Below are 25,260 nucleotides of genomic sequence, written 5' to 3' on the forward strand. Positions count from 1 at the left end.
CAATCGAGTACGATGCTGAAACACAGTCGCTAATTGAAGGTACTGTTTAGTTAACTTTACTTCCAATGCCAACTTTACGTTTTTATTTAACAGCTGCCAATAAAGCCCGTATTGCCTATGATGAAGCTGATCGTCGATTGAGAGATCTCGATCGAGAAATCCGTCAGTTGGAAGAATTCAACTCCAAAGATTACGGTCCCAATGAAGAGTACCAGCCGCTGAACGGCCAGTGTTACGAGTACAGTGACAGAGAGTATACTTACAAGCTGTGCCCGTTTGATAATGGCAGTCAACGACCCAAACATGGAGGCAGTGAGACTCGCCTAGGTTCTTGGGATTTTTGGGACGGTCCGGAGGGAAACAAGTTCGCATATAAATAATAGCACTAGCTGGTGCTAAAAATGTGACATATTTCTCTGCTTCATCATTTTCCTGTGAAAACAAACATTTTTGCATGAATTACAAACGATGAAAGTGTTCCCGAAGCATACCGTTTGAATCTCCCATTCTAACGATGCAATTTTCTCCTAAACTGCTTTGACAATCTCAAATATATCTTCGGCTTCGTGAGCTTCGCGTTCGTTTTGAATCAGTAACGATTGAAGTTCTCTTTCCATTTGCGAGGCGTCACTACTGATGGTGATCTTTTTCTGAAGTAAATTCAAATCAGCAGCGTGGCTCTGCAAATCTACCTTGCGACGGAAACTAATAAGCTCTAGCATGAAACATTAATATTACGAGTAACGTAAGACAAACCTGTTATTTCCGTAGCCATTTCTTTCACTCGCTTTTCCAACGAAGGTAGACTTTGCAATTCCTTGTTATTTTTCTCAATGCCCTTGGTAAGTTTTCCCATTTCTGCATTCACCTCCGTCATTTTGGCCCGCAAGACTCCCAGATTTAATCAACGACAGACTTTCATTATTGATCATTAGCGATTCTCATTTCAAACTACTATTTCGTACAATAAGATTTGTCTTGTATTTGCCTTTGAGGGAGTCCACGTGAAGCTGCTTTTAAACCTCCCAGTCCTTGCTGAGTTGTTGGTCGGTCAGCTGTTGCCGTATTCTGTTTAAGAATTCAGAAAAAAAGGTGAGTACACAAAAAATTGAAAATAAAAAGAAAAGACGTACATGACTGTAAGCTGTGACTGCTCTCATAGCATTGGTTCCTGAGGTAGCCGTGCCAGCACGAGATCCAGGGCGATTGACGGTAGAGATCCGTTGTGCAAATCCAGCAGAAACCAATCCACTTGATTTTTGCACTCCGTACTCGTTCGCCTACACGAAAAACATTTAATTAGTAAGGTTTAGTAAACATGCATTTAAAAATTTACTATTGGTGTTAATGGTCTTGATGACGAGTTGATTATTCAACCGTCTGCACCACTTTGACTGGTATTGGCTTCCTGCTGGTGTTGTAATAAAGATATCTTCCCTGAAAATCTTCTGTTTTCATTTTTTGTTGGTAACTTATTTATCTAATCTCATCGAACGTCGGACCGCTGTTCGGGATTTCATGACAGGATCTCGTTTTGGAAGACTTTTGGGTGGTGGACGAGATGCAGGAGCAAAACGTAATTCTTCTTTACTCAATAAAATGAAATCAATTAAGCACTGATGAGTACGACACAACAATTAACACATACCTGTTACTTCCACTTCTTCCGTCTTCTTTCTCCTTTTATTGCGAACCACTCGCTTTGTTTGAATCGTCTTTTGACTTGATTCATTGGATTCTCCATTCTCTTCTTCATCTTCACCTTCTTCAGTTGGTTGAGACGGGCCAGCCTGATTTAAGCTTGCTTCTGACGCATCTTCCCGGCCCCGTTTCATATTCGATGCCACTGTTTCAGCGGCTGCAGCAGCTTCCTCTGAAATGATGTCCAGTTCAGAAGTTCGAGAGAACAGCTAACGTCGGTGCCTCCTCCACCTCCACCTCATCATCCGGCACAGCTGACTCGGACACAATGATGGGATGGATAGATGTGCTTGCTATGTTAGTTAGTTCCATGCAACAACTCGAAATTTTTTCATTGAAGATTATCTTCTCAACAGGCAAATCTTTGTTGGTTAGTTCCATGCCACAACTGGAAATTTCTCCAACAGAGATCAATTTCTCAACAGGTAAAGGACCAGGAAGTTCTTCTTGCAACTGTTTTTCTTCAACTTGTACAACCTCTGGAACAAAGGGAGCACCAGATTCGCTATCATCTTCAAAACTGGGAATCTTCTCCCACTACAAGACTATGCTGATTAGAGTGCTGGGCATCCGTCACGACTTCCACGTCATCGTCTTCCTGTACTGAGGAGACGGCCGCAATTTCGGAAATGTCCAGTGGAGGTGAGGCAGCATCTTGTGGTTGTGGCAGACGGAAACGTAATTGCTTGGCTGATGCTGTTGATACCTCCATTTCCGTTTCTAATTCCGACGGATCCGCCTCGCTAGCAGGTCGTCCGGCAGTCTCAAGCGCAGAAAAGTTCATGAAACGTCGCATCTTATCTTTCAAAATGGATGAGGGTCGACTAGAAATGCTGCCATCTGCTTCACTAATCGATGGATGGCACGGCCTGGCTCGCCGGATGGGTGGAGTTTGCAAAACAGAAACAACTTCTGCATCCGTTTTCATTGCTGCAATAGCTTTAGGAAATAGGGAGAATCGTGGCCGTTTTCCTTGTCTCGATTGACTTTCATCCGCATCTTGTTCCGTGACGGACGTTATGTCCATTGAATCTGGAGCGCCTCTAGGCGAAGGAGAGCACAACGACATGCCTAAGGTTATGTTGCGCTGAGCTGGTTGTACAATGTTGCATAAAAATGGAGTCGTTTCCGGCTGATTTTCATCCCGATGCAGCACAGCCTCTGGATCGTCCAATTTGCGTTTCCTAGGCCTCAATGGCGTTTGAACTTCTTCGTGAAGCTTCTGTTCAATAAGCCAAGTGGCTCGCCATTGTTCAATCACTGTCTGGAAGAAATTGGATCCACTCGATTGGATTTTGGATGTGGCCGGCAATACAGAAACGGAAAGTGGCCGCGGGAATTTCGAACCACCAGCCGATGCCGCTGAAGTGGGTGGACGAGAATTGGCGATGGCAGCTAATTTTGCATGTGATGGGCGGCAGAGCACCAATCAATGTCTGCACCAGCATTTCACGACGGTTGAATCGTTCCCTGGAATTGGTGTCACGTGCCGGCCACATTTGATTCAAACGTTGACTGTAGGCAATGGCCTCTGGATATTTACAGCGTTGAATGTAAAAGAGGAGCAAAGCTTCTTGCAGGTCAATGTTTCGCCTTTGTTTCAAGAAGTTAGTCACGTGATCTTCCTCCTCTTCAGACAGTGGTAAAGTTCACAGAACGCTGACTTTGCGCATTTCTTGATATCCGTTGAGCAAATGCTGCATCAATTCGACGCTGCTGCGCTGATTGCGATTGCGTCTGATGTAACTCAGTGCGTCACTGATCAAACCATTGGCGATCAGGATCGTCAGATGGAGCTGGATGTCTTCCAACTCGGGACAGACAGGCCGTCGCAACGTAGCGCATTTCAACGTGTGTTTATGCTTGTCCTGGTAGAGAAACGCACGAAGGATAGCCCTCTGCTAGGCATTGGTAATGTCCATCGTGTGAACCAATGGATCAAGTAGCATTCCAAGAGCGTCGTCGAAATTTTGATGATCCAAATGCCTGAACGCCTGCGTCACTTTGATCATGCTGGGCTTAAGTGTGTAGGTGGATGGAAAGGTCACTAGATGTTGCAAAATGTTTCCGTAATGGGCGTGACGGCCATAGATCCACGTCAAATCCATAAAGACGTATTGAACTAGACGATGTTTCGAAACGTCGTCCACGTCCGGCCTTAAATATGCCGATAGCAAAACATACAGTGATGGAGGTGGATAAGTTTGAATGTCACGTTGGTTTGTTGTGCCTTTTTCTTCTGCCCATAACTCCGTGACGGACGCATAGACCAGTTGGTCAACCAAAAGAACTTCAGCTGCTTTGACAGAGGAACTGAGACTCTCAATTTCAGATTTCCTATTCCGGTAGAATTGTTCCAGCTGGCGGCGAGGATAGGGCAATGAACTGCAGCCTTCGTTGACGTTCGTTGAGTTTCGAGTGTTCGTTGAGCGTTGACAGTGCAGCTGTCGCTCCATTTCTTGGCACGAGTGATCGAAAAGGATGTTGCAAAGATTTTCACCCAGTGAAGTTGACTACTTGCTGCCATGCCCATCTCTCAACAAAGTTTAAATTGGCTCCTTCATCCTTGATGCAAGAAATCAGGAAAGACCTCGAATTTTTCTCTAGTCCAACATTCAACAAAGCCTCTGCCATTTGAGCCGCGTGAGGTGCAACGATCTCGATATGCGAAAGCCCGGCTTTCATTGCCTATTACAAACAAATCACGTCAATGACAATTCACAATAAATCAATTTTAAAATGTTACCTGAACGTAAAATCGGTGTGGATGATTCAGAACTTGAAATCCAGCTTGAGACAGTTTTTGAAGAATAAGCGACAGCATGCCCAAGAACATTTTACATTTGACGTCATCATAAAAGATACTCAACCCACAATCAAGGAACCAAAGTTAAGATTAAAGCCTAAAGTTGAATCTTTATGTTGATTTGTTGTACAACAGATTTTCAGATCAAGTACCTGTAGCGAAACCACTAAAATCCAATTCCAATGACTTGAGGCTGAACATTTGGAAAGCTCCTTGCGTATTACAGTCAACACATAGGGTCTGATTCTGTGGCATGTATTTAATCATTGTTGCCCTGACTTCTTCTTGTTGAACACTCAGAGGATTCATGCATTGACTCCAGATCAAATCAGCCAGCCCTGAAATAATTTAAAAATTCCATTGCACAAACAATAAAAGCTTAAAGGGATGTAGGTGTGTTTACCTGTGCATATAGTCATTTAGAGGTATGACCAAAACCACTGGAGGTTTGAAAAACACTAGTTACAATACGTACACAACATGTACAAAATTTAAATCAAGCTGATGTGTTCCTGCGCTAAATTTGAAATGCTGGTCGATAGCCAGTAGCATAACATGGCCTCCTTCTATGCCCAGTGCAAAAGAAAGCAGTCCAATTTCAAAAATTGCCAGTAACTTGCATTTGGAATTTCCTTCTAACAAGGAACCTATTATAGAAATATCAAAAGAAGAATTTTGAATTATACTTTTGAATTGTATCAAAGTAACCATAGCTTGAGAGACCCACTCCAAGAATTTAAAATCATAGATGTGACATAATTATGAGGAGCCCCAGCAATTTGAGGAGTTTTTAGTGTTTTTGATTTATCTTTCCCTTTTTGTTCCTTTTATTGTCGACTAAGAGTGCACATAACAACGTAGGTCTGTTTCCAGGTGCAAACGAAAAACACGATTAGGCTAAAGCGTGGAATTGGAGCACAGGACGGTATATCGTGGAAATGATAGCGGAAACAGTAATAACCACAAGGGTATATGTCCTATAGACGGCATGCATGTGAATTCAGAAGATTCCAAAAACTGAGATGGTTTTTCACGAAATAAAAATACTTTTTAGAGTTTTTTTTTCAGTTATTTGTGTTGAACATTACGGGAAAAATACTAATTCAATTAATTTCCTTCACACAATTCAAATTACTTTATCTTATTAACATTTTTTTTGGAAAAAACATCAGAGTTTGAGCAGTGATGGGTTCTGGCTTACGTCGAATGATATAAAGCGAGTTAGCGAGCGGTGTTTTTCAAGCAATCAAAGTAAAGCAAAATATTCAGAATGGCCCCTTCTTTCGTGAATAACTTCATGTTCGTGCAATCCTTTTTCCTCGAGCTTTCTAACCCAGTAGGGCTGATTTTCATGGTAATGGCATCCATCATTGTTGGTCAGTCCCTTTTCATTTACTACAGCTACGTCACAGGATCAACAGGATCTTCCAGCAGAGAAGAACAACCTGAACAGCTCACACCAGAAAACAAGAGCGACTTGTTACAGGAATGTAACATGACGCATCCTTTACCCCAGAATACTTCATCTAGTACTGTTTGCCAAGCAGAGAAACCAGAGGGAACTAGGCCTAAGTCTGCTGTATTTCAAAACACTGGCTTGACGAAATTTTACAAAAGTGAACTTAGGCGGACAAAAAGAAATCTGACTACAGTGAAATTGGCATTTAAAGAGGCAACAGAGACGCGTAACAAACTAGAAAGGGAGATGGAAGTGAGTAAGAAGCAACTTCGGTTAGCTAAGAAGAACAACATGAAGAAAATGAAAACACTACAAAAGTTGTTACGTCAAACGAAAAAAGAATTGATCAGCACGAAAAAAATTCTTCGAATCCAGACGGCACAATACTGTAGGGAGCAAGAGCCAGAGAACAGCGCACCGGTAAATGAAACTGATTCTGCTCAAAATATTTTACTAGACGATTCTGGCATAGCGGATGAATCTACTACCAGCGTAATGGAGCAAGTCCCGAGATCGAAACCATTCCCGTTTCTTGGGTACCGGAAGAAGATGTTAAGAATGCTCGGCGCCCCTCCCACAGACACCGATACAGTAAGCGATCCAGCGATCAATTCGACACCTGCAACGGTCGTCGAACAGTCGATGGTATCGCAATTCGTCGGGCGAATGGAAAAGACATTAGTCAAGAGCAGAAGTTTTTGACAGAAGAGAATACCAGCACGACCAAGTCCGTGCAGGTAACAATCAACGGGCATCAAGTGGATATGGTGATTGACCAAGGCTGTCATGAGTCAATCATCAGTCTGGACCAATGGCAAAAATTAGGCGAGCCGGAGTTAAAGCCTTTAACGGACAAATTGGTCAAGTGGAAGCGTACAGGGAAGGTCAAAGAGCACGTCAAATTGGAGGAGGTCGTTGGATGTTTCAGCGCCACTGTTGTATTACAAGGCAAACTGACTATACACACAATTTACGTGCTTACAGGAGATAAGACAATGCCTAATTATCTCGGTCGTGGACTCCTCTACAACCTCCGCTTACATCGTGAAAATGGGCATTTGATTAAAATTGCACGCACAATTGAAACGGAAACTCTTCCCCAAACGCCGACCACAAAATCGGATACCGAACCTGAAACTGCGCTAGACTTGAGGCTTGCTATGATCACTTACTTGACGAACGGATCGACATAGAAAAAAACACGAGAATAAAAAAAATCGCGAAAAGTATGAGCAACGCATATCTGAGGCCATATTGAACATAATGAAAACGCGTCAGACAAAAAAGGCCGAACGTGTCGACAATGTCGCCTCCGAGGAAAAATCTGAACCGAAAGTGATTGTACGCAACAATATCGACAAACTGAGGAAAACGGTTTCTAAGTTAGAATATATTAATGGAAAGGACCACAGGAGGTCCCACGAAGTTATACTTGAAGCAGAAGCCGAGCTAAACAATCAAAAAACAAAACTTGCTTCTGCGTCATCGGAATCAGAGCGCGCGGAATTGACCGAATATGTCCAGCGGAGAGAAAAAGCCCTGCAAATGATTGTCGAAAAGGAAAATATCTATTTTGAGGAAAAAATGGATTTAGTGAATTTCGCCAATGAAATGTTTTTTAACCAAATGGGAGAAAAAAAAGGGAACAAATTCTGCAGCCTCGAAACGATGTTTGAACGATGTTTGAACATCGTTCTTCTAAAACAAGTGAAAGCAGAGAAGACGAAGGTCTAACCACGAATCTTGCACAAATTCAATGTTTGGTTTGATTGCTTGACATTTCGGAAATCATTTGGATCTTAAAAATAAAAAGAACTTCATTGTTTCAAACCATAAGGCGATTTGCGTGGCAGCAGCAGTTATTTTTTGGCAACATTCATTGGGACGATCGTCCTCGGTCAAGTAAATGACGACGAGTGTCAAAAATGCCAACCACTGACCCCGAGTCCGCAAACCATTCCACGCATTCTAAGGAAGTCCCGAAAAAGATGGCTCAAAACAAAAAACAAAAAACAAAGGACTCAAAAAAATGTTTGGACATCGTTCTTCTAAAACCAAATGGAAGCAGAGGAGAAGAAGGTCTAACAATTAATATGTTTTGATGCTTAGATAATTCTGTGTGCTTTGGTTTTGTTTAAATTCGTAACGTTTGAAGGAAGGGGCGAAATTGATCCGATTCGATGTGGTGGCTGCAAATTGATGGCATTATGATCTACTGGACGGAAGTGAATGGCGACATACGACAATGAACATCTTTGACGCTTAGGAAACCTGTTTGCTGTCAAAGAAAGCAGTTTCCTAATCTCATTATGGTCATTGTCATTGGTATCGATTTTTCATTTCTGTTTGATTGTAACTTTGGCGACTGATGTGCATTGGCTACGGGACATCGGCATTTTGATACACTGAACGTTAATAGGTGAAGAGAGACGACAATGGCATAATCGGTTAAGAAATAAGTATGCTGTTAAAGCGGAAAAGTTTTTTAATCGTTATGGCCATTGTCACCTCTCTCCCACCCCCAATTTCATTCGGTTATCATGATGCCACCAAGTTTCAGCCAATGTATTTGGTTCCAGAAGGTTCTATCAGACTGAAGGAAGAATTGATGACAATGATCATTTTTGATACTTTGAATACCTGTCTACTGTGTAAGAGGACAGGCTTTCTTATTCAGAAATGATCCATTTTTCATTCCTTCACTTACGTTTCATTCTTGATTCTTAGATGCCGTCTATTTGTAGTTATTGAAAATAGGGGACCATCGTTGCAGACACTGTAAACTGGTCTTTTAAATTTCAATAGCTGCCATTTTGAATGACGTGAAATTTGTACCTTCATTTAGATGGGACGTGATTTGAACAAAGTCCACAGGTTTTCTAAGCTTACTTACATTTTCATAGTTATACCTCTCCAGCTTCTCTTTTCTTTCGATTTCTTTCACGAATTCTATGTTTGCTTACTACAGATTGCTTGTACTTTCGGAAATAACTTGGATCTTAAAAATAAAAATGTAAAAAAAAAAATGCTCCAACGAATTCTAGTGTTTTAATACTTAGACAAGAGCTTCTTCTTAGATGGTCCTACCACGAAGGGCTACCAGTTAAAACAATGTGGCTTATGAAACACGATTTCAATTAGTTTTTGGGAATAGCCTAAACAAAGAAAAACAATTGAATTACTTTTACAACATCTCATTGCATTGACCTGGTGATCGTACGAGACGTCACTTGCTCTAAGTTAAATAATTTAAAGTTTAACAGAAACCAAGAAAAATTCAATGATCGATCGCTAGAGCAGACGACAAACTGCATTGTGCTCTTGTTCCTCATCGTGGTGAAAATGAGAAAGAACTTTGGGGTTAAATGAACAAGTCTGACCTATGATTTTTTCGGTGGACTGCAGGCGTATCACACAAGAAAATTATAATTCAAAGGTCAGCACACGCAGGTCGTCAACATTAATCCCGACTGAACTCTTCTCACGCCCACCACTGCGTTGTGTTGGAAACAAGCCGGCAATTCTATCGCATCACGTCAACATGACTCTGCATTTTTTACAATCTTTTCCATTGCATCAAGGATAAAGTTTTTCATCGTTCCCTGTGTGCATCTAAGCCAGATAAGATCTAAAACTGTGTTTCACCATCAAGTCCGTTTAAACCTATCTACGACTGATTTTGTTGCCCTACTGCATTTCGCAATCTAAACAAACACACTATAAAATTGCAGTTGCGGCGGGTTTGTAATCCGAAACGCAAGGGGAGGATAGGATTATGCAAGGTTGGGTGTAGGTAAATATGAAGGCACCTGCTGTCACAAAGATTTTACGATTAAAATCGCGACCACCTCATGTACTAGTTAAATATGGGGTGAATTCGTTTTTGTATAAAAGGCCCACAAAATTGGTCGGGTAAAGCATTCTATTCGACGTCGATATCACGGAAGGTTCCAGCGAAATATAACTGCCCCATTTAACGTGTCAAGGTAGGTTGATTGAAACTAAAAATAGTATTTGGTAATTTTGTTTTAAAAAAGTGGTTACAGAAGATCATGTTTCTAGTTAACAGCGTAATAATCAAGGGGATGTTAGGGGAGGGTGGGCGTGGTTGGAACACAAAACTTATTTTTGTTCCGTACGATTACAAAAATCGTCCAAGTAAAGTAAAAAATATATAGATTTGTAGCCAGTTATGTCAGCTACATAACCGTATTTTTTTTGGGTGGGTTCGGCAAAGTTTAATGTGTACTATGAGTAAAAAACCGGAGGTACCCCTAGTTGTTTCAATTGCCAATTCTACTCGGCAATTGAAACAGGGCGTCTGGGCAGTTGAAACGTGGGTTTTCCCATAAGAGAGCTCCCGGTTTTACGAAAAAACTAAAATGACGATATCTCAGAATCTGGGATACGTATTTTGATGAATTTTTTACAGTAATATAGAGAATTTTAATCTTTATTTTTTAAGATGTTTTATAAGTTTCTATAGTAAATAAATATTATTTAATTAATTTTAGTAGTTTTCTGAATTAGGTTCTGAACACCGTTAGTAATCCAAAGAACGGTTAATAGTATGGAGATCAAATTTTTATAATCGAATATTGCATGTCCGGCCTTACATCATAATTGTTGTTAATGTCCTTAATTTAATTTTTAAAATTTAATTTCTTTCGTCAACGTTGTAAATAAAAGCACAAAACATTGTGGCAGACGATAAATGCCAGCCACCCAGCAGACGAAATAAAACACAAAATAAACAATAATTGAAAAAAGAGCTCTGCTAATACGCTGCGTAGGGAACACCGTTGCCAGACTACAGTAAAGGAGACGCGCATACGGAAGGGTCGCAATTGGAACAAGGTGTTCCAATTGCTCCGACCATGGGTCTTCTCGGAGTTTTAATTTTTATAGGTGATAAAGTTAAGCTAGAAAAAAATTAATGTGATCAACTTATAGCTTAATGAATGACGAATGATTGGAGACCTTTTTTAATGATTTTCTCCATCGTTTTCAGTGTGAAAACGAAAAAATTGTCTGCAAAAAAACAACAAATGGACAGCCAAAAAACAATTTTCTGGGATAATTCGAAAACTTTTAAATTCTAAAGCCTCCAATTTTTTCTAAAAATGTAGAACCCTAATTCCCGTTAGTTCAAATTTTTTAAACCAAATCTCTTACGTACTTTAAGTGGTAGAATTTTTGTTTCAATTGCCGCGTGTTCCAATTGCGCCCACCCTCCTCTACTTAGACTTAGAGTTAGCAAAAATAATTTGTTTGAAATGGTAACAAAACGTTTGAATCGCGAATCCTAGACTTACTTGCTTAGATATTCTATTCCTCTTTATATTGCAGCATTTCGTTAGATCATGCCCAACCCAAATAACGAATCAAAGGCCAAAGAGACGACACCGGCAGGCAGCCCACCAACCGGGCAAACTAACGTGCAATGCGGCAACGCGCAAATAAAACCTGACGCTTCAAATCAGGACAACAAGAAAAAGAATGTAAGCACTTCCTGTTGCTGTGCGCATAATGGATAATGCTATGGTCACCTTGACATTGGGTTTCTCTATGCGCGAATTTCCCTCTTTCATCTCGCTGTTGTAAGACTTTGAGATATATCGACCAACTCAATAATATACTTACTGTTGATCGTTGAAGTTTGCAAAGCATTCTGTTTTACCAATGCCAATGTCGCCTCAGTTACTATCAGTTTTGAGTGATACGACGTCAACGTGGACATGTTTAGTGCTCATAGCAAGATAAATGTTGTCGAGACGATTTATAATCTAAAGGCCATTTTCACCAGAAAATGAGAGGGAAAAGTAAGATAAATCTATGTCTTACGTCCTTTAAATTATCTTACCTGGTAACTGCTTTGCGTTGATTCCCGGGCTCAACTTCTCGTTTTCTGAGCTGCATCTCCACAATGCGCACTACGGTGTAACCCATCAGTATCCGATATGCCTTCGCTGACTCTATTAGACGTCTCTTCTTGGCTAGGTCTTTATGCATTGAATTCCCTGCCGCCCCTCTTTTTTTTTCTATTATAGTTACGTAAACATCTTCGACGACTTTACCACCTATTAATTAGTATACTTTGATTTGGAAACTAGCGAAGCTAATTCCCAAATTCGTCGAAATTTGACACCGTATTTTGGTTTCAATCAACTTAACGTCTTTCTTAAATATTAAAACAAAAGAATTAAATTTTTTTTCACCTTTTTATTTTCAAAGTTCCAAATTATTTTCCACATTACATGTAATCTGTAGTAACGAAACGTAGGGGAGGTAGGGCGTGGTTGGAACACAAAACTTATTTTTGTTCCGTACGATTACAAAAATCGTCCAAGTAAACTAAAAAATATATAGATTTGTAGCTAATTATCTCAGCTACATAACCGTATTTTTTTTGGGTGGGTTCGGCAAAGATTAACATCTGCTATGCGTAAAAAACTGGAGGTACCCCAAGTTGTTTCAATTGCCAATTCTACTCGGCAATTGAAACAGGGCGTCTGGGCAATTGAAACGTGGGTTTTCCCATAAGAGAGCTCCCGATTTTATGAAGAAACTAAAATGGCGATATCTCAGAATCTGGGATACGTATTTTGATGAATTTTTTACAGTAATATAGAGAATCTTAATCTTTATTTTTTAAGATATTTTATAACTTTCTATACTAACTAAATATTTTTTAAATGAATTTTAGTAGTTTTCTGAATTAGGTTCAGAAAACCGTCAGTAATTCAAAGAACGGGTAATAGTATGGAGATCAAATTTTTATAATCGAATATTGCATGTCCAGCCTTACATCATAATTGTTGTTAATGTCCTTAATTTAATTTTTAAAATTTAATTTCTTTCGTCAACGTTGTAAATAAAAGCGCAAACATTGTGGCAGACGACAAATGCCAGCCACCCAGCAGACGAAATAAAACACAAAATAAACAATAATTGAAAAAAGAGCTCTGCTAATACGCTGCGTAGGGAACACTGTTGCCAGACTACATTAAAGGAGACGCGCATACGGAAGGGTCGCAATTGGAACAAGGTGTTCCAACTGCTCCGACCATGGGTCTTCACGGAGTTTTAATGTTTATGGGGGATAAAATTTAGCTAGGAAAAAATTAATGTTATCAATTTATAGCTTAATGAACGACGAACGATTTAAGACCTTTTTTAATGATTTTCTCCATCGTTTTAGATGTGAAAACGAAAAAATTGCCTGCGAAAAAACAAAAAATGGACAGTCAAAAAACAATTTTCAGGGATAACTCGAAAACGTTTGGAGTCTAAAGCCTCCAATTTTTTCTAAAAATGTAGAACCCTAATTCCCGTTATTTCAAATTTTTTAAACGAAATCTCTTGCATACTTTAAGTGGTAGAATTTTTGTTTCAATTGCCGCGTGTTCCAATTGCGCCCTACCTCCTCTAGCAATAGTGTTACTTTTTGGATCGTGTATCATTTATCATTGGTAGAGATTAAGCTTCACTGACCTTAACCAAGTGAGCGTTTTCTGCGTGCAAATGCAGTTGTTTTAAGAGTCGAGTGCCGATGAAATTGGGCATAACTTTGTCTTCTTTGCCGACATAGATCGGTACAAGCCATACCTGTTCTTGTAATTGAACTGTTGTTAGAAAGTAGCCTCTTATTTCTTTCGGTTTGACACGATTCTTGTATGCTCCCTTTCGCTTAAACATAGTCAAGTCAATTTTCGTTATAGCCTTTAGATGCGGCGCTCCGAGTTGTATCCATTGACCGTGGTTTATAATGGATTGGAAACACCCACAGTCGATCACCATATCCACCGGCTGGTCGTTCATCATTACCTGAATGGATGCTCTTGTGTTCGGATGAGATTTTCTGTGGAAGCGTAGGTCATAAAAGAAATCGTGCACTCGCTCGAAGACTGTTGATAGCTTAAAAAGTATGCTGTCTGTATTACACGTCTCTTCCGCGGGTTCGTCGTTCGGGTTTGTGTGAGGGGCATCAGTTCTATCCGCGGATACCTTTTCGCTATCGGTGGTATTTTCTGTTGATGAAGACGCTCCTGGAATTTCAGTCATGACGGCAGATAGGGTTCCTTCCCCTTCATTCTGGGTTACGGCTTCGGTGCTGTTACGCACTTCAGCCACGTCAGGTGTCGGTGACGCAGTTTCTAGTTGTCCGGGGAAAGAAGCTGGCGTTAAAGGATGATTGCGAAACGCATCGTAGATGGTCTCTCCAATCCCTATTACCCATCTTGCAATTGCAATAGAAGAAACAATCAAACTTCTCACTTGCGATAAAACGGCAATGATTTGAACCACCTTGTCCATGTTAGCTGAAATTCGATTTTGTCGCAGCTGGAAGACGTCTATTCATAATTTTCAACTGCAATCGCGAAGGTAGGGGAGCACTCAACAGGCTTATTTCCTGAAATATGAAATTTTTAGCTTACTGTAATATTGGCTAATGTGGTTTTTTAACATTGGGAGAATTTTATTCACATAGTTCAACTTTTAATTTACGAACAAACGAGTTTGAAAAAAAGATGAGCTTAATAAAGCCCAGATTCATTTGTGCGTTGTACTGCTTCACACAGTGGTAATGAAAACTTAACATGTGCCGACTTTGCTTTTTCTCTCTATTTAGAATGGTCAGCTGATTTCCTAAAGTATGAATCGGGAATTTGGCTAATATATGTTTATTATCCGATTGTTATGTCTACATAAAAATGCGCCCATAAACTTTGAGATACACCGGCCAACTCAATATACTTGTTGATCGTTGAAGTTTTTACAAAATATTTTTATTTAACGTTAATTGAAATGCAACAAATAATAATAATAAACAAATAATAGATTTCTTAAAGTACCCCCCAGAGTACGATTACGCACGCCCACAGGCAGAGGAGTGGCTTTGAGACCCCCTGTCAACAAACCCTTAACTTTGCAGACGCATTGATGCATCTGACGTCCCCAGATTGCCATCTCAAGAATAATAAATAGTGTGGCCAGTGTATATGTGAACAAAGTACGAAACCTAAATAATCAGTGCTGTTGGTAATGTACTAAGCCCCGACCACAATTCTTGTTTCCGTTAGTCTTTCCACCGAATATGGAAATCTCAGTTGACGCGGCAATTGTGGTTGTTGCTGTGATGACGACGCAAACACCAGGAAAAGCAATTCGATTGTTTCCCATGATTACAACACGTCTTTTGTTGTAATAACGAGTAGCCCAGTGCATTCTAGGGCATTGCATCACCCTCTATAGTTTCACCAATTTCATGTTAGTGTTGTTGTTGTTAATGTTGCTGAAAAATGGCTGACATCAATGGGAGACGAGTTCTAGAGTTAGTCAAGAAAGCCGGTAACAGTGTTTGTGCTGACTGTAATTGTCAAGGTCAGTTTCAAATAACCAGTTTCAACCACCAAAACAACTTCCTGACTACTATTTTTTATTGCAGCGACAGAGTATGCATCTTACAACATTGGAGTCTTTCTTTGCACTCAGGTTTGCAACACGTAATAACGTTTGGAGTTTAGAATAATATTGTGAAAACCATTTCGTTGCACAGTGTGCTGGGATCCATCGTGCCTTGGGAACCCATATATCCAAGATAAAGCACCTGAGGTTAGACAAATGGGAAGAATCCCAAGTAAAACATTTAGAAGAAGTTGGAAATATTATTGCCAAAAGGAAGTATGAGGAACGGGTACCAGTGTGTTACAGAAGACCTTCAGAAAATGATCCACAGTAAGGAACATCATTCTACTTTTACTCAGGTTACCTAATCATAAATCGTAAACAGGATTCTTAGAGAACAATGGATTAGGGCCAAATACCAAAGGGAAGAATTTATTCATGCCGAAAAACAGCGATATACTCGCGGAACTATGGAAGGTTTTCTATTCAAACGAAGTAAAGTTGATGATTCATGCAAACAGAGGCGGTTCGTCTTGTCGGAGCGAGAAAATACCCTTAAATACTACGTCTCCAATGTAACGCAACACTTTTTATTATGGCTCTGCATCATGTTTCAATACGTGCTCATGTTCTTTTCAGAAGAAGGAGCCTAAGGCGGAAATCCGTATACTCGACATGAACGTAGCATTTGCACCTGAAAAATTAAAACCTCCCACCTCCCTCCAAATCACTTACATCAACCAAGTAAGATACAAGTTAATGGAATAACTCAATTTTCTGAAACAATTTACTTCACGTAATGAATTTCAGGGCTCTACTCGGCATATTTATGTGTATCACGATGACGCCGAGGTGATTGTCGAATGGTATATGGCTATTCGATCAGCTAAACTTAATTTACTACAAGTCGCTCATCCTACCCAGCCTGAAATGGAGGTTATCATTGCTAAATCGCTCAATCCTACTAGCCATAAATACCGTATTAATTGTTTTTTTTTTTAAATTTCAGTTGGCACAGTCATTGACGCAAGATTTCCTGAAGGAAGGTTTCTTATGCAAAACAGGGCCCAAACCCTCAGACGGATTCAAAAGACGGTGGTTTACTCTTGATGGAAGAAAACTCATGTACCATGATCAAAAACTGGTAAATGATGGTTTAAATTCTATTACTGTAGGTCTGACTATATTTACCTAATCGTATAGGATCCGTACCCAAAGGGAGAGATCTTTATTGGTCACGCGAGTGATGGGTACAGCATCTATACGGGCCAGCCTGCCGGTTGGAAAGTCAAGGATGTGGGATTCATTTTTCACGTGAAAACACCATCTCGTTCTTTTGTTTTTTCGGCAGAGAGATCTGACGACCGTAATGAATGGATAGCCGCCCTTCAGATGGTCATTTCTCGGCCAATGTCACCTCAAGATTCCTTTTGTAGGTCCATTTTGGTGCCAAAAGCATCTAAAAAACGCAACTCTTTCTTATTCTAAAGCACTACTTCCATTTCTATTGTTTTCTATTCCTAAAACAATATTAATTGCACCTAAAATAATTGTTCCTAGAAACCCAGTGGACCTCTCGGTGTTCCCAAAAATAATTTATGCATGTGGTTACCTTTTTTTTATTTATTTTTTTTTCTTCTCCTGGGGGAAACCTGGCAATAAATTTTCTTTAGTGCCCTGCATGAACTAACACAAACAAACCCTCGGATAGGCATGTAGATAATTGATTTAGTGCGGTCGTTTATATTATCTTCTTTTTCTATTGCACAACAGTGAGAGGCATTTTGGTAAAGAAGCGAGGTGGGGGGTCGGTCGTCTCCTTCTTTTCAACTCGCTGAGGAAGTCCAGCTCGCAATTCAAGACGCATATTATGCAGCAAGAGAAATGCCATTCAATAATGGTTGGACACGTTGTATTGACCAATGTGATCTTTCAGATAACGTACAAATGCATCGTCGTCGGAGAAGACCGCCATGGTAACTTCACCGAAAATTTCGCTCCGGCTAATTTCGCGGAATCCAATCTTCTGGAACATTTGAATACTCGCAATATTATCTAGCCCAATTTTAGCATGGAACTGTTTGATTCCCAGTTGTTCTTTACCTGTGTTGTTTTAAGATTGGTTTATTAAAATTGATGTTTGTCTTCTGTGAAATGTTTTTCTTACCGTATCTGAGCATTAATAATGTTGATTCTTTTCCTCTTCCATTTCTACGATAACAAGTCTCTGCAATCATGATCTCAATTTCTGCCAAGGTAACATCAGTATTGTCAGTCATGAAAATATTGGTATCACCAATCATAGAATCTGTGCAAAGGTCAAATCATCAGATCGTTTAGCTGTTGACATTCTTGAAAAATATTTTGATTTACCAACTTCGTCATTTGTTTCTTCATATTTGGCTTTATCCAAAACAATGAAAGTGCATTCTGAAATGAAACATTGCAAATGATTTTTGATGACTGTTTTCAAATTATTTGTATATTTTTTATCACTAAACTGTCTTCATCGTCAGCCCATGATTTTTGCATCTCGTATTCTTGTTCTAATGAGAGCGGTTCTGAAGCAGTCAACTTCTGCAATTCTTCCGAGGACATCCATTCGTGGTACCTGGATGTCATTAATCATTTGGCGCATCGTTTTAAATTAAATTTTAATATTATACCTAGGAACGTGGATTTCCCTGTAAGGTACCAAAAAAACAAGATCACCCGTAATTTTAGTTTGGCGGTTGATCTTCATTGTTTTTGTGACACAAGATGTCAAAAATAAGAAAAGTTCAATTTTTCGCCGCAGCGACTCTGGCAGACGGACGTATTATATTTATGAAATTCCTGTCGGTACCCCATTCGGGATGGAAGGCCTTCGACCATGTAAATATATAACGAGTAGCACGTGTTTGTTTCGAAGACTGGAAGTTTTCTACCGAAATAAGTGTTTTCCTGTGAATCACGATATTTATCAATGTTATAAAATATCTGGTGAATTATTTGTTTTTCGAAAACGCCCTCAGTTTCAGCCCGGCAATTTTCTATTGGGAAATGGCGGCGTTTAAGCCTCATTATACTTTATGTCCGCTGCTTGGTGCCCACAATTTGGTTGGAGTTAGTGCTGATAAAGAAGAAAGCACGGTTCTTGTTACTCTTGGACCTAATATCGTTGTCAAGCACAAGGTAAATACCCGATGATTGTTAAAAAAAATTCTATTTCAGCACAACTGTCATTGTTGGTTACAGCTTTCAGATCAGAAGCCTCTTAAAAGCTGGAGTACTAGGCAATCAAACCAAATCACTTGCAAGAGTGTCTATGATGTCACAAGTGAAAAATATGTCTGTGTGTTAAACAGAAAACATATTTGCATGTGGAATGAAGATGAATCAAATCTTGAAGATGTCAAGAAACATACAGTACTTTGTTTTGTTTTACAACAGAAATTTCAAACCATAATTTTGAAAATTGTTGCCTTTTAGTTTTCAACCAATATTCACACTATTCACTCACCTCCTGGAAAATCATCAATCATTGTGTATGAGAATGGTTACAGTGAGTGTCTAGAAATAGGTTTAACCAAACGGAAGGATGTTAAACCAAGTTTATTGGATCAGAATGAAACCGTTGCCAAGTCTTACCTTGAAGTAGTTAAAAATCAATCAATCCTTGTGTTGTGCACATCAAGAAACAAGGTAAGTGCAATTTTTTTTTAGATAGAGCTATGTCTTATTTTGTATACTCCCTTTTTCGGTATTTAGATCTACTATGTTCGTCTAGCAAGTGATGGAACACCAGAGGGGAATCTAAATTTTTCATTGACTAAAGGAACTGGCTGCAAAAACCTAGGAATGGTTGTGGTTAATGATGATACAAACATTGTCACCATTCTTGTGTTATGTAAGCATGCCGAAGCTACCGATATTTTTGTAAAGAGTTTCACTAGAATTCAATTTTATTCATTATAACAGGGTCTGATGGAGAATTGGTTCGCTATTCTGAACAAGGTGGTATTATGTCTACGTACAGCTTAAGTGGGATATGCCTTTCGAGTCCTGTGGCAATGGTCAAGTTAGATGCCACTCACATTGCTATATATGGAGCTGACGTGAGCGAAGAAGGGGCGACGCTCTTGCTGTTTGACTTGAAATTTGGTATGAGTGTAGCGAACAGAAAATTGAAGTTCTTCTGTGACCCACCGCACATGTACTGTCTCGAGGCCAACAACGTTTTGTTGCTCTGCATTGTACAGAATTTGGTAAGAACACTTGTAATTTGCCAATATAAATTTTTAAAAACTTGTTTTTCTTTTTCCAGGTCGTAGTACCCTACGTTCTTCAACCTTCTTTGCTGTGCAATCTAATAGATAGCAAACACATAAGAGGTAATTGGCTTGAGACATCATGTTTTAGACCGTGTGGTAAAAATCTTTATTTTTTTGCTCCCTATAAAGATACAAATGCAAAGCCTGTCGTTGTCGGCTGGGGCGAAGCTGTTCCAACAACACCGAACCCTAATCCATTAAAATTTCGTCAAGGTGACGCAACTAGACTGTCAAACACTCTGTGGGAATCGAATGCTAGTAGCAGCCTCATTTTTGATGAGTTACTTCCACTGTTGAAAGAAGACAAGGACATAGACGGGATCTGTCTCCTGTTGTCCTCTGTTAAAGATTTACCAGAAAAATGGCTGGCAGATCTTCTGAATTTTTCACTAGAAAACAATCTTGTCAAAGGAGACAAACTATCTAAAATGCTGGAGATTCTTCTGTCTCTTTCGCATTCTGATGTTGTCCTTCTAAATCATCTAAGAAGGAAAATGACCACACAGTCAACAATCAAACTATTGGAATACTTGGCTGAGCTCCTGAAAGTTTGCAAATGGGCTAAAGATGAAGCTTCTGAGACCAGTAAACCTGATTTCAGTCAAGTTGTGGATTGGATTTCACTCATTTTGGATGCTCATCATCACGAGCTGCTCATCGCCGGTAGCGACGATCAAGTCAAACAATTAATCAAACAATTGGGACAACTTGTTGGCGAAAGTGTGAGTACTATTGAGATAAAAGCAATAACTTGTATTCAACTAATTTCTCGGTTATTTATAGTACGATGTCCTGGATTCCTTGGGACAATCTGAGCCCCTTGTGACTTTACTGGAACAGAAGAGAAGGCCTCCAGAAAACCGACGTAAAGATTGGTACGCTATTGAGGTTGTAAGGCTGTTGTAGTGAAGGTTGGTAGCGTGAAACCAATCTTTCTTAATACACAGCTATTCATTTCAAGCTATTCATCAACAGTATACCAAGTAATTTTAATGCATTTTTTTCTTTCAACTCATTATCCTTCAGTTTTGTGAAGTTTCTATTAATTCTAGTAGTTTCTTCGTCGTAGCTGGTTTTTAATGGATTTGGATCTATGAAGCATGTAATTTTAGTAGATTTCACTGAAGAAAATTTGAGAAGAAAAAAGAAATTAATATTCAAATTTGGCTGAATTAAAAAAGCGCCATCTTTGAAAGTAACGTAGCAGACGACTGATCGCAACACGTGTGCTTGAACAAATACGTTGACTTGGCGCCTGAATGTTAATTATATAAAAGTATCTTTTAAAATTCGGCATGGAGGTAGTAGTCACAAGCGAATGTTCAGGTCAATTATGGAACACATGTATTTGGGAACCCTTGACTGGCACTACGTTACGGACATTTAAAGGTGGAATTTCGGGTTCTCAATCGCTCTGTGTAGTCGGTGGAGATTACTTGATTGCCTCCATAAAAGACAAACCCATTATACAGGTATGTGTCATCTCGTATCTATTTGTGCCACAAAATTTACGGCGAATTAACTACAGGTATGGGCGTTGAATAGGCAAGATCAGATCACAACTAAAATGATAATGCCTGGCATCGTTCAAGTTTTGGCAATTTCTCCGTGCAACAACTTTTGTGTGGGGGCCCTCAGTGAACAGTTGTTGGTCTGGCAATTGTCAACTGGAAAATTAGTGGCATCACTTAGACGTCACTATCAAAATGTGTCTGACGTGAAATTCACAGCAGACTCTTCACGGTTTGTAAGTGCTGGAGCTGAAGGCCTCGTTCTGCTCTGGAGTTTGGAGACGGTCTTGCACTCCAAGGTGAGTTTTAAATGTTTCTCCACAGTGATTGATCAAATTGATTTTCCCGTTTCATTCATCATCAGGAATGCGAACCAGATTCGACATGGTCAGACCATTCTTTACCAGTGACTGGCCTCCATGTGACAAAATCGCTGATTCAACCTTTGGCGTTTTCAGTATCTCTCGATCAAACGTGCAAAATTCGAGATCTGAACACTGGCAGAACGTTATTCAACATACAATTCGGTCAGGTATGGCATTGCATTGATTCAGTTTCACAGATTTCCCAAACGCGTAGATATATCCTTTCATTTCAGCCGTTGCGTTCGGTTGCGGTTGACCATGCCGAAGAAAGTTGTTACGTCGGTTCTCAGGAGGGAAAGATTTACAGAATAGATTTATTGGATCCTCCCCGTGGTGTTGAACAAATGGTGGACGAGACGGCGTCGAAGAAAATGTTTGTGGGCCATGAGAAAGCTGTCACATGCCTGAGCGTATCAATGGACGGCTGTCATTTACTAAGCGGTGAGGAAAAAAAAAACATTTCGTGAAACTCGGTCACGGAGATTATGATAGCAAAAAATCTTTTTCTTATTTGTTGCATTGAAAAAAAAGGTTCGGATGACGAAAGCGCTCGTGTATGGGACATGGCCAGCGGGCAATGCGTCCGCATTCTGGCACACCGTGGACCATTAACGAATGCATTTTTCGCTCCACGATACAAACATTTGGATACAGACAAGTTTCATCCACGGGTCATCATCAACACATTTGAAAAGAAACGCCACGACGGCCAGTTGAATGCCGACAGCGATACAAACATCCAATTGTTGATGCGCTGTCCACCTTTGATGGAATCGTTCGACTCTGAACGTCAGTCGAATTCCTTATTGGGCAAAAGCGAAGGCCAAGCGTCGAGTGAAGTGGTGCAAAACGAGCTGAGCCATTTGAAGTACGTCAATCGGCAATTGTACGCGTTTGCCGTCGACAAGATTCTCAAGAACGATACGACGTGTACGACAAGCGATAACAAGAAACGCAAATAATGCATTTCCAAACGATTAAACTTGTCGTTGACAGAAAACAAATGGACAAGTGAATAAAGAATTGTTGAAGATAAAGAATGTTTTCGCCGTTAAGTTTGGGAATTAGTGGACCACACATAGTGGTTTGTTTAATTTGCAACAGCCTTGAATTTCAGGTTGTGGCACGGGTGAATGTCAACTGTTTAGTTTGTCCTAATAATAATTATTTTTTCCTTTTTTAAAATGACGTTTTTACCCCTAGCCAAAGAGATTCAAGTTGAAGGGCTCTTGATGATGGTGTCATCGTGATTCAGCAGGTGAAATATGATGTTTTTCTTTTTTTATCTAAATCTTTTTTTGATTATTTTTAACTGCATTTTTAATGTTCAAGGACCGCCAGCTGTCGTACAAGGCTCCAACAAGACAAAACAAACGTTTGATGTCACAACATACTCGGGTCCTTGTTATGATTTGTTTTTCCTTCCCATTTTTGAAGAAAAATCTTTTCGCGTTTAATGTTTCAGAAAAATTTATTTATTTTTTTTTTTAACATTCACTTTAGATAAACAAGAAGAAGAAACGATTGTGGTGTGGCCTACATTTAGAGAAAAAGTCGGCAGAAAACAACTCAATGGACATCCACCAGCTGTCGAGTGACCATCCCCCTAATTGCGGCCATTTCCCACACTTGTAACGGTGAGTCCAACACAAAAATTTTATTTCTCTTCGTTTTCTTTCTTGTTTCTCTCTGGCGATGATTGTGATAGGCGTCGATAGAAATTTTGTTTTGTTTTTTTATTCATTTCTCGGGGCTGGCAGATGATCCTTAAATGGAGAGAAATTACATGGCGGGGTATAGACGGCGCATTGTGTAGACAAAGTGGGAAAGGAAAAATGATGAGAACATTTAGAGGAGGCAACCAAAATTGGTGAAGAAACAAAAAATCGTTTTCCCCCATGATGATGGACGTCCTTGTTGTCCAAAGAAAGGCCTTGTCTTTGGTATCTCGATTAAGTTATCTCGATTTCGTGATGCACAAATGATATCAAGCCGATCCTTTTGATGATCTCACGCTCTCCTTTAATTGGGTCATCTCTCACACGAATTTCCCCCCCTTTTTTTTTCATATTTTTCTTTGGCCAAGGGGAGAAAGAAATCACATCGTTGACGATGTCCCCCACAGGAGGTGAAATCGTGCGTAACCGACAGTCGTTAACGTTTGCAAAACAAAAATGGACATCATTTTTCTACTCTTTTGAATTCAGCGTCAATGATCTGGGGCTGAACGGGACACCGAACGTCGCATAAATAAAAACATTTCTCGCATGAAATGTTTTTTATTTCGAAATGTGCGACAAAAGTGTCAATAGAGGGAGAGAGTTTTGAATGAAATCATTAGCCTTGAATTTTGAAAAAAAAAAAAAAATTAAAGATGTCGTGATGGCCGCCTGCGAATAAATCTGGAATCTTTAGTTGATGTCAATTGAAGGGACCGTTTTTCTTTCGGCGTCGGACCATGTTGCGCCGTGTCTTTCAAAAGCGTCGGCGAAATGTTTGAAACGCAAAACCGCAACGTCACGACCCCCCCCCCCCCTTTTTTTTTTGCGAGCGTAAAACGTTGTCGAGTTTTTGATTCGAGAACGAGACACATCAAGACGTTCGTGGAAAGATCATTCGTTTTTCATTTCAAGGATCTTTACTCCTCCCCGCATTTATTTCCATTTCTTTTTTTTCTTGATCATTCAATCGGCCGCCAAAACATTTAGCTAAACATGTTGTCGATTCTTGTGGGAAGACGACGTTTTATTTGAAATTAGCCTTGACGGCTTTTTTTGTTTTTCTCGATAATTGTTTGTCTTTACCGCGTGATTTTCGAACCTTTTGTGTTTCGTTCGTTCCGCTTTTCACGGTTTCTTTTGCATGTCGGACGACGCTCTTTTCCCCAAAAATGTTGCAGAAGAATCGGATACAGTTGAGTTGTTGGCAGCTTCACGCCTCGCTTCATCTCTCCGCTTGTAAAAAGACAAGGACGACATTATCAAAAGACATTTCTTCATTTCTATATTTAAACTAGAAAAAACAAAATGCGATCGTTTATGTTTCATTTTCGTATTTCGAAATGGCGTAATTGAATTTTTGTTTATGACGAGTTAGCCGTTTTAATTGCAGTCGGGCTAATGGACCATTTCGGCAACTTGCATATCTTCGTGAAAGTGTCACCCAGGCGTCGGTAGGGAAAGAAAAAAGAAAAAAAAAAATGCCCCCTCCCCCCGCTCTTTGCACAAGGACAGACACGAAATGTCGTGCGTCATCGTGACCGGATACTGGGTGTCCGTTGATTTCCTTTGCTCCATCCACGTCTGGCGTGAACGTGAATTATTGCGCCGCTCATCGGTACGTCTTCGGGTCGAGGTCCTTTTCTCTGCTCATCCTCCTCTCTTGTTATTGCTAAAAAAAAGCGTTTCAACACAATGGAAAGAGAGAGGCAGTATTGCGTATTATTTTGTTTGTTATCCCCGTTTGTCAAAATTGTTGAAAGACGAATGTTCTTTTGAGGAGGGCCAGCTGTTAGCCACCGGTTCGTCAAGGCTGACATCAAGGGCTCCAATCGAATATCCTTGTCGTTATCGCATTCCACTATTTATTTATTTTTTTTTTTTTTTTTTTCTATTGGATCCGATGCCGCAACACGTCTTGTAATAGATTCTTTTTTGAGGGGGGATGGGGTGGGGGAGTACGAAGATGATGAATGGAT

At 39.9% G+C, this 25,260-nt stretch overlaps 5 protein-coding genes and 2 long non-coding RNA genes across 8 annotated transcripts; 5 read left to right on the forward strand and 2 right to left on the reverse strand.

The window, feature by feature from the left end:
• LOC130699199 (uncharacterized) lies at positions 1–570 on the forward strand. The gene is made up of 2 exons (XR_009003388.1): positions 1–39; positions 94–570. It is a non-coding gene; the product is annotated as an uncharacterized LOC130699199 (long non-coding RNA).
• On the reverse strand, positions 295–5,330 carry LOC130699198 (protein ELYS-like). The gene is given in 11 exon segments (XM_059496489.1): positions 295–432; positions 492–692; positions 757–1,068; positions 1,134–1,280; positions 1,337–1,585; positions 1,649–3,103; positions 3,105–4,389; positions 4,448–4,604; positions 4,660–4,845; positions 4,911–5,154; positions 5,216–5,330. Coding segments are annotated over 2 exon segments (1,941 nt in total). The 5' UTR covers positions 4,158–4,389; positions 4,448–4,604; positions 4,660–4,845; positions 4,911–5,154; positions 5,216–5,330; the 3' UTR covers positions 295–432; positions 492–692; positions 757–1,068; positions 1,134–1,280; positions 1,337–1,585; positions 1,649–2,215.
• Positions 5,331–9,894: 4,564 nt separating this feature from the next.
• Positions 9,895–11,623, forward strand: LOC130699190 (uncharacterized). Its single transcript, XR_009003378.1, has 2 exons — positions 9,895–9,952; positions 11,316–11,623. It is a non-coding gene; the product is annotated as an uncharacterized LOC130699190 (long non-coding RNA).
• Positions 11,624–14,873: 3,250 nt separating this feature from the next.
• Positions 14,874–17,889, forward strand: LOC130699188 (arf-GAP with dual PH domain-containing protein 1-like). 2 transcript variants are annotated; one of them, XM_057521489.2, is made up of 9 exons: positions 14,874–15,350; positions 15,415–15,461; positions 15,526–15,704; positions 15,760–15,949; positions 16,017–16,118; positions 16,185–16,310; positions 16,384–16,518; positions 16,578–16,806; positions 17,148–17,889. In XM_057521489.2, the coding sequence occupies exons 1-9, from the start codon at positions 15,269–15,271 to the stop codon at positions 17,210–17,212; spliced, it is 1,155 nt and encodes a 384-aa protein (XP_057377472.1). In that variant the 5' UTR covers positions 14,874–15,268; the 3' UTR covers positions 17,213–17,889. The 2 variants fall into 2 exon arrangements, with proteins under 2 accessions (XP_057377472.1, XP_057377471.1); XM_057521488.2 differs by having other exon boundaries at positions 14,878–15,350; positions 16,014–16,118.
• On the reverse strand, positions 17,083–18,158 carry LOC130699189 (alpha/beta-tubulin-N-acetyltransferase 9-like). The gene is made up of 5 exons (XM_057521490.2): positions 18,041–18,158; positions 17,876–17,985; positions 17,748–17,804; positions 17,542–17,682; positions 17,083–17,477 (listed from the first exon to the last, which is right to left on the reverse strand). Exons 1-5 carry the CDS (start codon positions 18,115–18,117, stop codon positions 17,266–17,268), a joined length of 597 nt encoding a protein of 198 aa, XP_057377473.1. The 5' UTR covers positions 18,118–18,158; the 3' UTR covers positions 17,083–17,265.
• An 81-nt stretch (positions 18,159–18,239) lies between these two features.
• LOC130699180 (nucleolar protein 11-like) lies at positions 18,240–20,647 on the forward strand. Its single transcript, XM_057521484.2, has 8 exons — positions 18,240–18,548; positions 18,612–18,782; positions 18,846–19,058; positions 19,125–19,263; positions 19,335–19,621; positions 19,681–19,747; positions 19,817–20,409; positions 20,471–20,647. Exons 1-8 carry the CDS (start codon positions 18,417–18,419, stop codon positions 20,591–20,593), a joined length of 1,725 nt encoding a protein of 574 aa, XP_057377467.1. The 5' UTR covers positions 18,240–18,416; the 3' UTR covers positions 20,594–20,647.
• Positions 20,648–20,917: 270 nt separating this feature from the next.
• Positions 20,918–22,595, forward strand: LOC130699166 (WD repeat-containing protein 18-like). Its single transcript, XM_057521474.2, has 5 exons — positions 20,918–21,159; positions 21,216–21,497; positions 21,563–21,730; positions 21,797–22,004; positions 22,095–22,595. The coding sequence occupies exons 1-5, from the start codon at positions 20,983–20,985 to the stop codon at positions 22,523–22,525; spliced, it is 1,266 nt and encodes a 421-aa protein (XP_057377457.1). The 5' UTR covers positions 20,918–20,982; the 3' UTR covers positions 22,526–22,595.
• The last annotated feature ends 2,665 nt before the right edge of the window (positions 22,596–25,260 follow it).

The sequence above is a fragment of the Daphnia carinata genome, chromosome 8, assembly GCF_022539665.2.
Source record: "Daphnia carinata strain CSIRO-1 chromosome 8, CSIRO_AGI_Dcar_HiC_V3, whole genome shotgun sequence".
NCBI lineage: Eukaryota > Metazoa > Arthropoda > Branchiopoda > Diplostraca > Daphniidae > Daphnia > Daphnia carinata.

Bases quoted from the DNA above. Each gene is read 5' to 3' on its own strand.
- LOC130699189 (XM_057521490.2), bottom strand. From the start codon at position 18,117: ATGAAGATCAACCGCCAAACTAAAATTACGGGTGATCTTGTTTTTTTG. The intron at 17,986-18,040 runs GTATAATATTAA...AATGACATCCAG, and splicing joins AGGGAAATCCACGTTCCTAG to GTACCACGAATGGATGTCCT. The intron at 17,478-17,541 runs GTAAGAAAAACA...AAAACAACACAG, and splicing joins ATTATTAATGCTCAGATACG to GTAAAGAACAACTGGGAATC.
- LOC130699188 (XM_057521488.2), top strand. From the start codon at position 15,269: ATGGCTGACATCAATGGGAGACGAGTTCTAGAGTTAGTCAAGAAAGCC. The intron at 15,705-15,759 runs GTAAGGAACATC...AATCGTAAACAG, and splicing joins CCTTCAGAAAATGATCCACA to GATTCTTAGAGAACAATGGA. The intron at 16,311-16,383 runs GTTATCATTGCT...TTTAAATTTCAG, and splicing joins CTACCCAGCCTGAAATGGAG to TTGGCACAGTCATTGACGCA.
- LOC130699166 (XM_057521474.2), top strand. From the start codon at position 20,983: ATGGAGGTAGTAGTCACAAGCGAATGTTCAGGTCAATTATGGAACACA. The intron at 21,160-21,215 runs GTATGTGTCATC...AATTAACTACAG, and splicing joins AAGACAAACCCATTATACAG to GTATGGGCGTTGAATAGGCA. The intron at 21,731-21,796 runs GTATGGCATTGC...CTTTCATTTCAG, and splicing joins TCAACATACAATTCGGTCAG to CCGTTGCGTTCGGTTGCGGT.
- LOC130699180 (XM_057521484.2), top strand. From the start codon at position 18,417: ATGGCGGCGTTTAAGCCTCATTATACTTTATGTCCGCTGCTTGGTGCC. The intron at 19,264-19,334 runs GTAAGCATGCCG...TCATTATAACAG, and splicing joins TGTCACCATTCTTGTGTTAT to GGTCTGATGGAGAATTGGTT. The intron at 20,410-20,470 runs GTGAGTACTATT...GGTTATTTATAG, and splicing joins GACAACTTGTTGGCGAAAGT to TACGATGTCCTGGATTCCTT.